The 16,520-nt window shown below is 36.4% G+C and overlaps 1 protein-coding gene across 1 annotated transcript in view; it reads left to right on the top strand.

Moving 5' to 3' along the window:
- COL25A1 (collagen type XXV alpha 1 chain) overlaps window positions 1–16,520 on the top strand; it is a 504,028-nt gene that overhangs the window by 381,323 nt on the left and 106,185 nt on the right. Inside the window, exons 11-12 of the mRNA XM_052642063.1 lie at window positions 9,498–9,524; window positions 11,543–11,587. Coding sequence (XP_052498023.1) covers window positions 9,498–9,524; window positions 11,543–11,587 — 72 coding nt within the window. The remainder of the gene's footprint in view (window positions 1–9,497; window positions 9,525–11,542; window positions 11,588–16,520) is intronic.

Below are 16,520 nucleotides of genomic sequence, written 5' to 3' on the forward strand. Positions count from 1 at the left end.
TAAAAATAAAAATTAAAAAAAATATATATAGTAATATGTCATCTTATAGATAGGCTCTAAAGGAGACCTGTTTTAGAGAAACTTCTTCAAACAATAGAAATTATGGAGTGATATTATTGAAGTGAAAAAATCCCAGATACTTGAACAGAAACAACTGCCTCAAAACTGAGGACTTTAAGGAGAAAAATAGAATGATGTCTAACTTCCCATAAGAAGAGCTTCAGTTCAGTTCAGTTGCTCAGTTGTGTCCAACTCTTTGTGACCCCATGGACTGCAGCGCACCAGGCTTCGCTGTCCATCAGCAGCTCCCGGAGCTTGCTCAAACTCATGTCCATCGAGTCGGTGATACCATCCAACCATCTCATCCTCTGTCTGCTCCTGCCTTTAATCTTTCCCAGCATCAGGGTCTTTTCTAATGAGTCAGTTCTTCACATCAGCTGGCCAAAGTATTAGAGCTTGCCCACATATTTTCTAAATAGGTAATGATGGATGAATCACCATAGTGTTTTGATTCTAAGTACTACTGTGAGGCAACCATTTTTATTTCAAAATATTGTTTATATATACTGGGAGATTTTTGCTTTTTTAGTTTGATTAAAAGTTTTAGAGAGCAATCTATTAAAAAAAAACACCACCACCACCACCACCAAGCTCTTTCCAGTGATAAGAAGGAAGATAGCTAGACTTGTAAAACAATGGTGGAAATTTGGTAAATAGAACTTAGTAATTTTCATATTTACTAATTCATGGTTTCAATGCAGTCAATAATGATTTATTTGCTAGGAACTGACCTAGGTGCTGAGGATGTAAAATATATGACCTGAAGAATTTGCTTCCTAGTCAAGTAGATTTTATAAATATGTAAATATATTAAAATTCGTCCAGTTAAAATGTGCTTGAGAAACATGGAGGACAAAAACAAGCTCTGTCTGGATGAACTGGAGAAGGTTCACAGAGGAAGTGAGTGTAGGTTGCTGAGCCTCAAAGAATGATGAAGACCTTTACATGAAGGCTTCATGTATGGATGACTTGGTGTGACTGAAGAGAGCATCCATGGAGGACTCAAAACAAAAATGAGGCTCTCTCAGCTCAGCTCTGTCCCACTCTTGTTTTGTTTATTCTGTGCTCCTTCTTACCCAGTTCATCTGAATCATTGGCTTTTGTACTGAAAAAATATCAGCACACGTTATATTCTAAACATTTCCCCAAAGTTTCTAGTTTGGCATTTCCACACACTTAAGCCATGAAATCTGAATCTTGTAAAACATCACTTGAATTATACTCCAGACTCCCATATAATAGTGGCTAGAGTTTATGTTTCTTGACCCTCTCTCATCAGACATCCAAGTGGAACACGGAATGTTATAAAAGTACATCTTACATGAATCCCTCTTAAGTAAGACAAGCTTCTATTATTTACTTCAAATTTCTCCTTACTCTTTATAACCAATTTTTTGTATCTTCTGATCTTGTGACCAGGTTAATAGCTTTCACAAAGTTATAATTAAAGTCCATTGCAGCAAACTCTTGAGAAAGTCTGATATTAACATTTTATGACTCCAATAAGTTAGATTATATGTTATCATTTTTCCCATGGAAACAGACTTTAAAAAGTATTTTCTTCATTTTGCCTAACTTTTATTAAATCATGGAACAATTCTTAACTCAAAAAAGAAATAATTTTAAGTGGCTTAATAGATTGGGGCTTTTATTCTTTCCTTCACAGATGGACCACCTCTCTTTCGTTCCCTTTGTTTTTTATTACAGAAGCTGGTTGTATATTCTTGCATCCAAGAATGACCAGCAGCTTTCAGAGCTTCAATTTTACTGTTAGCCATCAGGGACGGAGCAGGAACTATGTCCGCCCCCTGCTCACACAGAACATCATTTCCTAATAGCAGGCAACCAGAAGTTGCCTTAAAACACCTCCCAAGAGGCATCCTAAAGCACATCATTTAGAAACTCTGCATCCTGTTTAAGTAATTAATACCTCGATCAAATTTGTGCTAGCATCAGTAGTGTCAGAAAAATTCATTAATTTTTTTCTATTCCATGATCTTTCAAACAAAAGACTTTTTAATTAAAAAAATGATATTTTTACAAGCTGGAAAGTGAAGCCAATGCGTAATAGCTATAGAAATATCCATTTCTTAACTGCCTGCTTTGAAGATTACCATGGGTTGATAATTCTACCTACTCTTTGCATGATGGCTTTCTGAAGTGCATTAGAGACCTTAGACCTACATTCACATCCATGACAGCCTCTGAACGGATGAGACCACGTAGCCAAAATCCAGTTGTGGTTTTGCTTTGCCTTGCAGTTTTAATGTAGAAACTATGAATTGAATTACTCTACTCACTCTTGCACTTAGAGGTAATCTAGAGGCTATGGAGGAGCCTCGTAGGCTGCAGTCCATAGGATCGCGAAGAGTCGGACACGACTGAGCGACTTCACTTTCACTTTTCACTTTCATGCATTGGAGAAGGAAATGGCAACCCATTCCAATGTTCTTGCCTGGAGAATCCCAGGGACGGGCGAGCCTGGTGGGCTGCCGTCTATGGGGTCACACAGAGTCGGACACGACTGAAGCGACTTAGCAGCAGCAGCAGCCGCAGAGGCTATGAAATTAGGCTTGTAGCATTAGAATGACTTGGGTGAACAGAAATGAAAAATCTTGTCATTGTAATTTTTTTCTGTTGTTTGTTTTTATATTCTTTTTATTTTAAACTTTTAATTTTGTATTGGGGTATAGCCAATTAACAATGTTGTGATAGTTTCAGGTGAATAGTGAGGGGACTCGACCATACATATACAATGTATCCATTCTCCTCCAAACCCCCCTCCTATCTAAGCTGCCACGTAACACTGAGCAGAGTTCCATATGCTATACAATAAGCCCTTGTTAGTTATCATGTTAAACATAGCAGTGTGTACATGTCCATCCCAAACTCTCTAACTGTCCCTTCACCCTGGCAACCGTAAATTCACTCTCTAAGTTGTGTTGTCATTCTTATCTTGAGACACTATTGTCTAAGATATAAGGGGAAACTTGGTTTACTCCATGTATTCATTATTCATTCCTGTAATTTTTATCAAACTCAGTTCACTTCAGTTGCTCAGTTATGTTCGATTCTTTGCAACCTCATGGACTGCAGCACTCCAGGCTTCCCTGTCCATCACCAACTCCCAGAGCTGGCTCAAACTCATGTCCATCGAGTTGGTGATGCCATCCAACCATCTCATCCTCTGTCACCCCCTTCTCCTCTTGCCTTCAATCTTTTCCAGCATCAGGGTCTTTTCCAGTGAGTCAATTCTTTGCATCAGGTGGCCAAAGTAGTGGAGCTTCAGCTTCAGCTTCAGCATACATCCTTCCAACGAATATTCAGGACTGATTTCCTTTAGGGTTGACTGGTTTGATCTCCTTGTGGTCCAAGGGACTCTCAAGAGTCTTCTCCAACACCACACTTCAAAAGCATTGATTCTTTGGCACTCAGCTTTCTTTATGTCCCAACTCTCACACATACATGACTACTGAAAAAAACATAGCATTGACTAGATGGACCTTTGTTGGCAAAGTAATGTCTCTGCTTTCTAATATGCTGTCCAGGTTGGTCATAGCTTTTCTTCCAAGGAGCAAGCATCTTTTAATTTCATGGCTACAGTCAGCATTTGCAGAGATTTGGGAGCCCAAGAAAAGAAAGTCTTCACTGTTTCCATTATTTTTCCATCTATTTGCCAAAAAGTGATGAGTAAGCACCATTTTGCTGACCATCTGTAGGCTGTACACATGTGAGCTCCCTTCCCTCTCCACAGCCCTGCCTTCTACCACCCACCTATTGCCTCCTTGGTGTTCTTTGAACACTCTGAGCATGTGCCCACCTCTTGACCTTTGTACTTCCTCTTCCCTTGCCTGGAATATTCTTGCTCTTTCTGCAGGCATGACTGTCTTGCTGGCCTCTTCTAGAGTTCTATCCAAGTGTCACTTTATCCCTAGGCCCTCATCAAATCCCCAATTTAAAATGCCACCACATATACTTCTCCCAGTTCCAAATCCCCTGTTTGCTTTGACACTTACCACCTGACCCAACTTTATATTTTACTTGTTTATTATTTTTATTATTATTTTTGCTATCTTTCTCCATTAACTAGACTATGAAGTCCAGGAGGGCTTGCATTTTCATTTATTTTGTTCACTACTGTATCCCCAGTGCCTAGAACATTGCCTGACACTTAATGGGTATTTTAAAAACTGCTAAGTGGATGAATTCATGAATGAACCCCAAAGAGCATTTACTATGCCAGCTATTGTGCATAAGAGACGTTCGGAGTGAAGAAAGAAGTAACTCAACAATCACAGCTCTGTTGGTAAATTCTGGGAAAAAGTGCAGACATAAGGGTACTTTGGAAAACAAAAGAAGGGGACCTAGCCCTGAGAGGAGCGGCTCTGAGCTTGATCAGAGAGAAAAAGGCCATTAAGAGAACAGACAGCCAGAGATGCAGAGGTGTAGAGATGAGGAAGCATGGCTTTTTCAACTGAGGAAAGGTATGAACCTGAAAGCCTTTTAAGAAAGGCCCCTCAGGCATCGCTGTGCACAAAGGGTTGAAGAAGACTGGAAACACGGTGGCTTTTAGCGGGGTGTGACGTTCGCTTAGGTGAGAGAGATGACGGTTGAACGAGAACAGAGCGGTGCTGCTGAAGAGGGTGAACTGGAGATTGTCCTCGAGTGAAGTATCTGGAGGAGTAAAAGATCACCCTCAAGCCCGAGTAATCCACCATTTGGTAAAGGCAATCACTAGATGGGAACTACGGTATTCCTTTAACTTACTTGGCTGCCATTTGTATACATAATATTTTATATAATCTTTAAAAATGGAATCTAGTGGGGCAGGAACAGGAACGAGAATCAGTGCACTATACAATTTCTTGCTTGTTGATAACTTCTCACGTAACTTGTCATCACTCTCTATAGTCTTTTCTGAAAGAACATGAAAACTCAGGTGCCAACATTTATATGCATATGAGTGATGCTATTACTCCGCACTTAGAAGTTTTCAGTGGCTCATTTGATTCTTATGTTATGAATAGTTACGTTCACTATGCAAGATCCCTTAATGAAAAAAGCTCATACATTCTGACCAACAGCTTATGTCAAAGTGAGTATATTTTAAGATATAGTTTAACACTTCTAGAATTGAACTTAAATATAATTTATCATATTGAGATTCTGAATGTTACACAATTTTCAGTCTGTAGATAAGGATAAAGAAATGATAACAGAAAATAAAAGAGACTAGATAACAGAAAATAAAAGAGTCTACAAAGTAAATACAAGCAAAAAAGTGCCTGCCAAGAAAATACTTATGAAAGGAACAAGTCATTGATTGATAAGAATAAACTAAAAAGATTGACTCCGTTTTGAAGACTACTTGATTCAAATTTTTAAGACATGGGATAACAATAATGGATTTATTTTAGAAACCTTAGAATATGAGAACAGTTTTTAATAGGAAATACTAGCTTGACTGGTGAATAATGAATTTATGAGTCTTCATCCAAGTCATTATTCAGGCTAAGAATATAAGTAAGTTTACAAAAGATTAGATAAGTCAGTCAGTGGTTCTATGGCGTTTACTCACTGTTTCATAAATTTGTATTTATACTAGAGGCCACAAAACTACTCAGATGTGGACATCTTAACCAACTGGTAGCAACATACCCTAACTTCAAAATCAATTTTTGATCAGTGAAGCTTTCATTGATTGGTCCTTGGAAGGAAAGTTATGACCAACCTAGATAGCGTATTAAAATGCAGAGACATTACTTTGTCAACAAAGGGCCATCTAGTCAAGGCTATGGTTTTTCCAGTGGTTATGTATGGATGTGAGAGTTGGACTGTGAAGAAAGCTGAGTGCTGAAGAATTGATGCTTTTGAAGTGTGGTGTTGGAGAAGACTCTTGAGAGCCCCTTGGACTGCAAGGAGATCCAACCAGTCCATCCTAAAGGAGATCAGTCCTGGGTGTTCTTTGGAAGGACTGATGCTAAAGCTGAAACTCCAATACTTTGGCCACCTCATGCGAAGAGTTGACTCATTGGAAAAGACTCTGATGCTGGGAGGGATTGGGGGCAGGAGGAGAAGGGGACGACAGAGGGTGAGATGGCTGGATGGCATCACTGACTCGATGGACGTGAGTCTGAGTGAACTCCGGGAGTTGGTGATGGACAGGGAGGCCTGACGTGCTGCGATTCATGGGGTCGCAAAGAGTCGGACACGACTGAGCGACTGAACTGAACGGAACTGAAGCTTAAATTTAATAACCACAATGCCACAGATATATAATGGGATTATTAATCAGTGCATAGTCAAAAAATATATACATAAGCAAAATACTAATCAAAATAGCTATCGCTGTGGTGTGTGTGTCTGTACTCACTTGAACACATGTCTGCGTCTTATATTCAACACTGCTTTTTCCTAGTTCCCTTCTAATAATAAATGACACTAACTTTGGCTTGCAACCATTTTTTCCTGCCAGCACGATCACAGGAGTATATGCATACTTTTGGTAACTGAGGATATATCCTTGGCAACATAGTCATGAAAATATAAGATATGTATTCACAATTCAAAATTAATGCTACATCTAAAAAATTGCTTTTACTTTTGGAGTTTAGCAAAAATGGCAGTAGTTTTCTAACAGTGAGAAAATATGATTTTTATAACCTCCTTTGACTTTTATTAAGTATTGCATTAAAATATGCAACTAATAAGATTTCACAGATTTCAGAGCTGTGAGCAGTTTTTCTAAATCTCTGACTTACTGTGATCATGCAACAAAGACAAAATTAGAAAATACCAGATATGTTCATCTCTAGTTAAAACATCTGATTTAAAATTTGCTCTTATTTTCATCTGAAAATTTCCCTTCCAGGGTTATATGTCAATGTACAAAATGTCCAATTTAATGAACAGTATTCTTTCAAGTGGCAGTTAGGTTTAAAATGGGAAACAAACCTTTTTGAATAGAACATATACATTCTCAGTCTAAACATTGAATTAATGTACTTTTTGTTATATGATTTCCTTTTCAACATCAACATTTGAAAAAGTGAAATACTCTGGAGACACTTGGAAAAATGGAATCCTAGACAATGAGGAAACCCACGTCTTTTCTTCACCCTCAGATCTCCTCTCACTGCAGCTTCGAGATTCTGCCTTTACTTAGCATTAACATTCACTTCCCAAACAATTTACCCAAGTGAGGAAATGATTACACATGTTTATGTGCTAAGCGGAAGGAACCTGTGCAGAGCAGGAGGCTCTGATATGGTTAGAGAGATAATTGATTGAGAAAGATCCCTGAGGATGGAGGCAAGGATGGATCCCAGAGTCTGTGGATGCCTCTGCCCTGTGGGAGGAGGGCATCTTCCCCCTCTGATATAGGAAGGAGAGCCACGTGGGTTTGAGTTGATGAGAGACATGATGTTGGGAAATTTATTCCTAGAGACTCTGTTTTCTCTGCAAAATCTAAAACAGAGAATTTTAAATTGAAGGAGTAAGATAAGTGAAGAGACAGTCAGACCATGCAGATATATGAGATAACAAGTTCATTAAGAAAACGGTTGGTTGAGTAAATAAAAAAGGAATATATATGGCAAAACATTAATTGTTACATATAAGTGTAACATATAAATGATAGATACATAGGTGTAGATTATATTACTCTTCCTACCCTTTATCATGCTTTTAACTTTTTGTAATAAAAAGGAAAAAGAAAAAATTTTCACTTTCTTTCAGTTCCTAGGCTTGTAGGCCAGTATTTTTTCATATGTCTGAACATTACATCTCCTTACCTCTATTGTCACCGAGTCAATAAAGCTACATCCTACATTTTTTAAAAAAGGAATATATAAAGGTGATATTGCACAGTGCACTTTCAAAAACCTAATGCTGATTATATGAGGAAATTGTTAGTCTTCCTGAGGATTGCAAAATAATTTATGAGGAACAGATTCTCTGAATGTTCTTAAACATTGTGTATTTTTAATTAAAAAATTATACATGACCAATTCTTCCTCTAATTACCATTCTCTTGCTTTATTTTATGTTAGAGTCCAATGTAAGATGCTGATTAACTGAAATGTCACACATTGAAAATAAGTTAACCATTAAATGTAATGGAATAAAGAGCTTTTTATTAATACATGGAATGATGGAGGATCTATAACTTTGTTAAAATGCACTGAAGTTAGAAGCATTTTTTAAAGAATTGGAAGAAAAGTGCTTGATATTTTTATTTAAAAATAGACCTCAGTAGTCAGAATTATAGCTCTCATTGTGCTCTTTTCTACCATCTCAAAGAGTGCTTTGCTCTAAATAAAGCCCACAGATCCCCAACATTGACTTGGCGGTCAAAGAACTCTAAATCTCAGAACTGCCGCATTTCCATTTTAAATGTAAATATTCCCATTCATCTTCCTAAATATTATATTTCTTCTCCCCCCTTCCTCCCACCCCAGTGTCATAGTTTATGCAACAGCTGACAGCATCTTTTGTTCCCTTTTTTGGTGCACACTAGTTGCCACAATTGACTTTGGCATCCCCTAGTTTGGAAACAAGTTTTTGTGCAGGTCGATTGGCCACATTTCATAAGAGGAAGAATAGAACAAAACATGTTTCTTCATAATGCCATTCAATGATTTCCTTTGCAAATCTGCTTCCTGAAGTTTTGCAGATGCAGAAGTCATAGAACAAGTCAGTGGGCTGGGAACTGCATTGCATTTTAAGTGCTTCTAGAAGCAACATCTCCAGCCTTTTATTTTTTTTTTTTTTTTTTTGGTTTGAGAAAATTTATATTCTAAAATTGTAATTCAATATAAAAGTTTATAAGTTGTGAGAAAATATTTAAAACCTTATTTCACAACAAGACAACAGAATGTATTCATATTCATGCTTAGGCACAAAGTCTACAAAATTTTATAACAACTGCATAATAATGAAGTTTGCTGGGATTTTGAAGGTATAACCTAAAGAGTGAGTTAACTTCTATAGATGCAGACATTCATACTAAACCTTAGGAAATTATAGTAAATTGAAGAATATTCAGCACCATTCAATTAACATCAGTGATGACAGTACCACATATCATGTAGCCTCTACACACGAGAATAAGTCATCTCCAGCCTTTTAAATGAGACTGAAGTGATAGATAGGGCAAAGGTTATTTTTTTAATTAATTTATAGTTGATTTACAATGTTGTAATTCTTTTTTTTAAAGCAAAAATCGGGATCCTACTGCATAACGTTCTTCAAAAGAGAAAAAGAGAGAAGAAAAGACCCATTGTGTACTTCCAAGCGAAAATTCTCATTTTCCTTGATGTACACAACATCAGCATATTTCAGCAAAGAGAACCTTACAGAATAGGACAACTTTAATCGGTCATTTAAGTTTAAAATGGTTATAATATTATGTTAATTGAATTGTTTTTCTTTTTTAGGGTCCTCTGGGACCTCCAGGACAAAAGGTAGAGTATAAACAATACTGTGAAAGTAATTATATCCCCATCGCCTAATGACTGGCCTGAGAAGGGAACGGAATTAGCTACTGTGAGCTATACCAAAGCAGTCTGGTTTGTGCGTTCTGCTTTCTAAAAATACAATCATATAATGTGAGCCATTAGATTTCTAATTGACTCCATTATAGAAAGTCCAATAAATCCAGAGCAGACTCTTTTTAAGCTGTCTGCCAAATGTGTAGGTTATTGAGTTTTTAATTCCAATACTAGTAAAACATTGTGACAAAACTTAGAAATCTGAAGGGTCATTAGACATAGCAAATTAAATGCATGGTCTTGCACAAATATATGATTGTCAAAGGACCATTAAACAGACTAAAACAAAGAATGTATTTGTTGCTTGGTGGCTATATTCAAGTGGCCCACTAGTATCTCCCTTTGCTGAAGCAACCCCCAAAAATGGCTTCCCGATTGTTATTTCAACATTATCCAGAGCCATCAGACTTGACCCTTTACATTCTGGAGAAGAGAGTCTAACACTTCTAAAATTACATCAATTCTGCTGTAGTAAATGCATGAATAGCAAGTAGATGGCCCTTTGCTAACAAAACATCACTAAACCCCCACTCCCCATCCACCTCCCACCCTACAAGGAGGACATAAGAGGATATTTAACCTGCAGATAACCAAAATAATAATAATAATAATAATTAAATTACAACAGGTGGAAAAGTGATTATTCTTTATCTTTGGAATCCATCAAAGATAGAGACGTTTATCCCCCAAGCTTGGGCATGTGGCATCTGTTGAAACATGATCCCACAAACCAAGTAAAAGCCTGTGTGTAGTGAGACAACTTGTGTATAGGAACACTTTGTCCTTCGCAATAATGTCTCTATTAAGTATGGTGTGAAATTGTAAAGCTACCCTAATCCACATGCTACCAGGATAAAATTACTGCCTCAGGCTTTGGGAAGTCCTTTAATGACCCACTCAATATAATCACCAAGAAAGCACTAAGGAGCTTGCCGTCTCAATTTTTTTTGCATGAAATGACTATATTTTTAATAGACTTTATGTTTTAGAGAAGTTTTGGATTTCTAATTACTATTTTAATCTTTTCTATTATTCTTAAAAAAATTTAATATCACATACCTAATAAGAAAAATGTTTTATAGTGCTAAACAAAAATAAGCACATTCTATTTAAAAAATGATTTCTCCAGAGCCTCAAAGGAAGATGTGTGGAGGAAAATGACATCACTATTTGAAAAATTTTGCTAATGTTTCTGTATCTAGTTAAATGTAAGATTTTCTCAGGTAGTAACTACTTTTCTTTTCTATTCTAATCACCCCAGTGCTCATGTGTGCACACATCCAAGTGCATGTGCATACACACGGACAACATTATATTATAATATTCAATGTATAGGACTAGCATTGTTCCAAGTCTATGCTCACCATTTGCAGCATCCTGCCTAGTCTACTTTGGAAGATATAGTTACCCTCACATGGTTTAAACATACTCCCTGAGTCTGGGGGAAATGCTTCAAATACAACAAATTTCACTTTTTACAACATGGGTCCCTTATAGTGGTTGTTGTTTTCATTACCTTTTATTTTATGGTATTTAATTTCATGAAATTCAAGAGTTACTGGTACAGCTAAGCTTTTTTGAGATGAAACTAAGCCTATTTAATTCTCGAAAGCACCCAAATTCGGAGCCATGAGGCCTTCTGATAGCTTTGGATCTCAATTTATGATGTGAAATTCTTTAAAATCACATTAGGGTTAAGTAGATATTTACAGACATGGTGAGATTTAACTTCATGGCTTTTGGAAAAGCTTGATGATTCTGTTTACATTATTGTGTGTTAGAACACAGTAGATAAGATCTGAAAAACATAGCCTCTCAGGTATGTTTTAGTAAAATAAAGTGATAGCTGACATAATTAATATGACATAAATTTAGAATTGAACTATTTTGTGCTTATGATATCAATTTATTTTAATCATATGTCTCCTTAGGGTTCTGTTGGAGTACCTGGAATTCCAGGGATGAATGGACAAAAGGTGAGTTCCATAGAATATACTACTTTTGATCATTTGAGGAGGATTAAAATCACAAAGTTGTTCTAATCAGTAATGTTGGTAATAAGTTTATATGCTTATGAAAATATTATATATACTTTTACAATATGGGAAAACTATGTTGCAAATGATCAAATTAGTTTAATTTTTAAATGAATGCATTAAATAGCCAAAAACTCTTAGACAGTTTTTTATTTTATTTGATATATATGAGATACATTGGTATCTTTCTCATAAATATCTTTGGAGTAGGAGAAATATAGTATTTAACATTGATTGTGATAAAGTGCACTCCGGTTTATTCTTGTTATGGCAGACTAATATGTATTATTTCTTGCATTAATGAAAGTTATTCCTACAGAGAGACACTATTGGGATCATGAATTCAGATTCAAGCTTTTTTTACAGCTAAGCAAAATTAAGAATTAAATAGATTTGCTAAACTCTGATAGCATGCTTTTATTGTACATTAATAATGAAGGGGAAAAAAAAAGTGGGGAAAAAAATTTAAAAAAAAAACCACCCACAGCTCTACATAGACATATCTGTGTGCCTGTGTGCATTTTTTCCTGCAACATACTTGCCAGTGGGACAAAGCAATTACCAAAGTCACTGCGGGCCAGTCTGCCAGGGGCCGGGGAGCTGAGCCAGGGACTTTCCTGTCTCCCTCAGAGCTTCTGGGCTGGCCCTTTGAGATCCTGTGACCCAGCTTGTGTTCCCAGAGGACTTGAAATCCAGGCATTCTGAATTGAAATCAAAAAGGGCCCAGCCCTTATGGACAGAATAGACCTCCTCTTGACCTCTTCTAGCTCGTCCATCTTTTTTCTCCATAAGACATAGACAATGGCAATTTAAAACCTACGAAGTGACTAAGAACACGGATCTGCAGCTCAGAGAATGTAAATCTTGACAAAGTCCTTGAATTCTCTGGCCTCAATTTCTTCATCTTTAAAAAGGAGACAAGCAATTCCTACCTCATAAGGTTACTGTGAGGATTAAATGAGGAAATAGGCATAAAGCCCTTACATCCATGTTTGCTATTAAACTTTTTCTTCAGCTCATTTTAGTGAAATCCTGGATATTTGATTGACCTCTGTTGTAAGAGACTCTCTATTTCCAGAATTCCTTGATTCCTAAGTAAAATTAGTGTTCATAAGTAAAAATTTGAGAGCATATTCATTCTATGATGAATTTGAAAATTACACAACAGGATAATATTTGGAAAGGACAAAATATAGATACAATGTAAATGTTATTTTAATATTTGTACACATAAGGTTAATGTTTTGCTTTTACTTCTTTCTTTTTCAACTTTGAGATAATCATGAAAATTTATTGAAAACTTTACCCTGAAACAAAACAAGTCCACAAGTTTAAAACTGTCACATATATGCTTATGAAGACTGCATATTCTTTCTTTTTCCAAAGGAAGTATGCAATTTCCTTAGCAAAAGAAAGGAATGTGACATTTTCTTGTCCTAGTCACCAAGTTTAAATTATATTTCAAGGAAATAGTTAATATTTGCAGCTGTATGCCTTGTTACACATCTTTGTGGCATTTTTAAGGGTTTTCTGTAAAATCTAGGGAAGCTAAATGATTTCAAACTTTTATGAAGGTATCAGGAAAATGTAGTTCAAGATTTGTTTTTAATTCATATAACTTAACTAAAACTTTGTTTATAGAATTTCTTTTAATGATAGCCATTATCTAACACCTGTAATATTTGCTATATCATCTTTAGGACAATAAAGTACAAAAAAATCTAAGTAGCTAGTCACTTAAGTAGCAGGTCATTTAGACAGTAAAAACAAAGTTGAAAATAGAGTAATATCGATAATTTACACTTAGAGCTATGAACTTTGCCTTCGTTCTCTAAAATTTATTTCTCTAGAAAGAGAGCCTAGAATCACATTAATAATTTTTTAAGCACCTTGATGTTCTTAAACTGTCTAGAGAAAATATCTTCTTTGCATGATACAATTTCATTTTTTTCCAGAGAAGACCTTTTGATGCTTAGATCATTTTCAAGTACTGGTTAAAGAAGGATATTATTTCTAAGCTATCAGAAACATGGCAAATAACCAGAAAATTTTTAGAAACTTCTCTATTATAAGAGAGAAAGAAAATGACTATGTTAAGCAAATATTTTACTTGTCTTCTACTAAAATATTTTCCATCCATTCAGATTGAGGTGACTGACTTTGGCCAATAACTTGATGGTGATTTTTTTTTTAACATTATTTTCCTTTCAGTTTTGGTCAACTTGATTGTTAATCTGAATACTTCTTATTTTTGTAATGGTCCTCCAATTCTTCAGATCGTATTAGGAAAACAGACTTACGGAAGCAGTAACATGGCGTTAAACTCCAATCTAGCCCCTTCTAGCAGCAGCAGCAGCAGCCTTATAATCTTTCAAGGGTTACTAAACACCCTTCTGTGAAAAGTGGGAGACAGCGTGATATGTGGTCTCTGCAGTCTGAGAGAGGAAGCTTCAAGTCTTTGTCCTCCTTTGTGTGAGTTACTTAATGTTTCTAAGGCTCCTGTATAAAATATTAATATAGACTTTGCAATATTAATGAGATAATATGTCTAAAGTGAACATAATGTAATAGGTGCTCAATAAATATTATCAACTGTCTGTAGTATTAATAGTATAAGACTTCAAGAATTGCAACAAATGAGCCCTAGGCTTACCCTCTAACAGGACGAGAAGCCAGGAAGAAAATGAAGGTGTAACCTCACACAAGAAGGTAAAATATTTCTGTGCTACCTGCTACATCTCCAGTCGCAATGCACCCCATTCCCAATAGTAGGAATACAAGCACCACAGAAAAGAGAAAGACATTTCTCACACTACTTTGAAAGCTCACTCGCCGGTGTGGGGTCTTGGAGGAGTGCTGTCTGGAGTCAGACACTCTGTGCTCTTACAGCTCATGTGCAGCCTTTGAAACTTCTTCCTGTATGGGCTCAAGGTGGCTTCATTGTAGAGTGAGAGAAGGGGCTGTTCTAATTTATATCTAAGTCAGTAAGAGATACTGGGCATCCGCAAAAAGTCACAGGTGTCTCTTTTCCCCTCCCTGTTCCCAATTCTAAAAGCAGTTGTTTCCATAATTTGAACTTGTTTCCAATAGCCAAAGCAGTTAGGGAAAATTTAATGCTGCTGCTGCTGCTAAGTCACTTCAGTCGTGTCTGACTCTGTGCGACCCCATTGACGGCAGCCCACCAGGCTCCTCTGTCCCTGGGATTCTCCAGGCAAGAACACAGGAGTGGGTTGCCATTTCCTTCTCCAATGCATGAAAGTGAAAAGTGAAAGTGAAGTCGCTCAGTCGTGTCCGACTCTAGCGACCCCATGGACTGCAGCCCACCAGGCTCCTCTGTCCATGGGATTTTCCAGGCAAAAGTACTGGAGTGGGGTGCCATTGCCTTCTCCGAAATTTAATGCTAAGTCTTACCTAAAAAGAAATAAATGTTGCCTTCTTTACCTCTGGCTAATTTATTTAGCACAGAAACTTTTGTAATTCTCACAAATAGATCTTGTTGGTTCAAAGATACTACAAACATTTTATTTATGCTATTTGATTCACTCCCCCTCTCTCTCACACACACACTCAGGCACGTAATACATACATGAAGAGATACATATCTGCACGTGTACATGATCAATCATGCTCAACTCTATGTGAGCCCATAGACTATAACCCAACCAGACTCTCTGCCCATAGAGTTTTCCAGGCAGAATACTGCAGTGGGTTGCCATTTCCTACTCCAGGGGATTTTCCAGACCCAGGGATTGAACCTGCATCTCTTGCATCTCCAGCATTGGCAGACAGATTCTTTACCACTGATATAACTGAATGTTTGTCAATTAAACTCTGCTTCTCAGATATACTGGAAAGTGGGCTTCAAAATAATTTTGTGGTAAAAAATTTTTTAGACTAAATAATGCTCAATGCAATAAATGGCTGGCTGTAATTTTTTGTATGTATATACATATATGTATGTATATCTCAGAACTTTAAAAATCTCAACTCTTAACATGTTATTAGAACCCTGAATTTTTCTACTGTTTCCACATTTTTGCATTAGGAATAAGTTATCATAATAACAAGGTATTTGAATAGCAAGCAGTGCCCAGCGCTGTGCAAATGCCGTAGGAGAAGAGGGCTAGGGATAATGAGGGGACGTTACAGGTCCACTCTGTGCAACCCTTAGTTCACATCCTCATCTCTGTTACCGTAAAATTAACGTTAAAGAGTTTCAGGATTCAGAACAGATTATTTTGTCTAAGCAGGCCAGAATTTTTCTGACAACCCAGAATCATAGGGATTGTTTCCAAAGCAAAAGATAAGTATCGGATGATCTTGTTTCATGTATTTTTCAAATGCTTGCTAGGGTTTATTATATCTAAAACTTCAAATACAATATAAATAAAATATTGATATTAATGTATCATCCATGAATCTATCCCAGATAACTATGTGATTTTTTTAAGTAACATTAAAATTTAATTAGTCTATGGCTATGGTATTTAGAGTTCCTTTTCATCTCTTATCCATGAGTCTCACAGTTTTTCACTGACATTAATCCTCACAGCATACTTCTAATGGCATTTTTATTGTAAGTATATTTAGAGAGCAGATAAATGGAAGCCCTCAGACTTTCAAAGGTCAAGCTGTTTATTCCAGTCTATACAGTGAGCCGTATACAATGAACTCAATACTTTTTTTTTTCCTGATTCATTCTGCAACCACGAAATAAAACTCTTCTCTTTTGCAACCTTGACTTTATCATTAAAATGTCTGAGTTAAATTCCTGAAGGATTTGAATATATTGTAGTTCTGTTTATTTCCTGTCTAGTTAGCTTAAATTTACCCAGTGATCTGTTACCCAATGTATTTATAACTTTCCAATTTT

Source organism: Budorcas taxicolor, chromosome 6 (assembly GCF_023091745.1).
Source record: "Budorcas taxicolor isolate Tak-1 chromosome 6, Takin1.1, whole genome shotgun sequence".
Lineage (NCBI taxonomy): Eukaryota > Metazoa > Chordata > Mammalia > Artiodactyla > Bovidae > Budorcas > Budorcas taxicolor.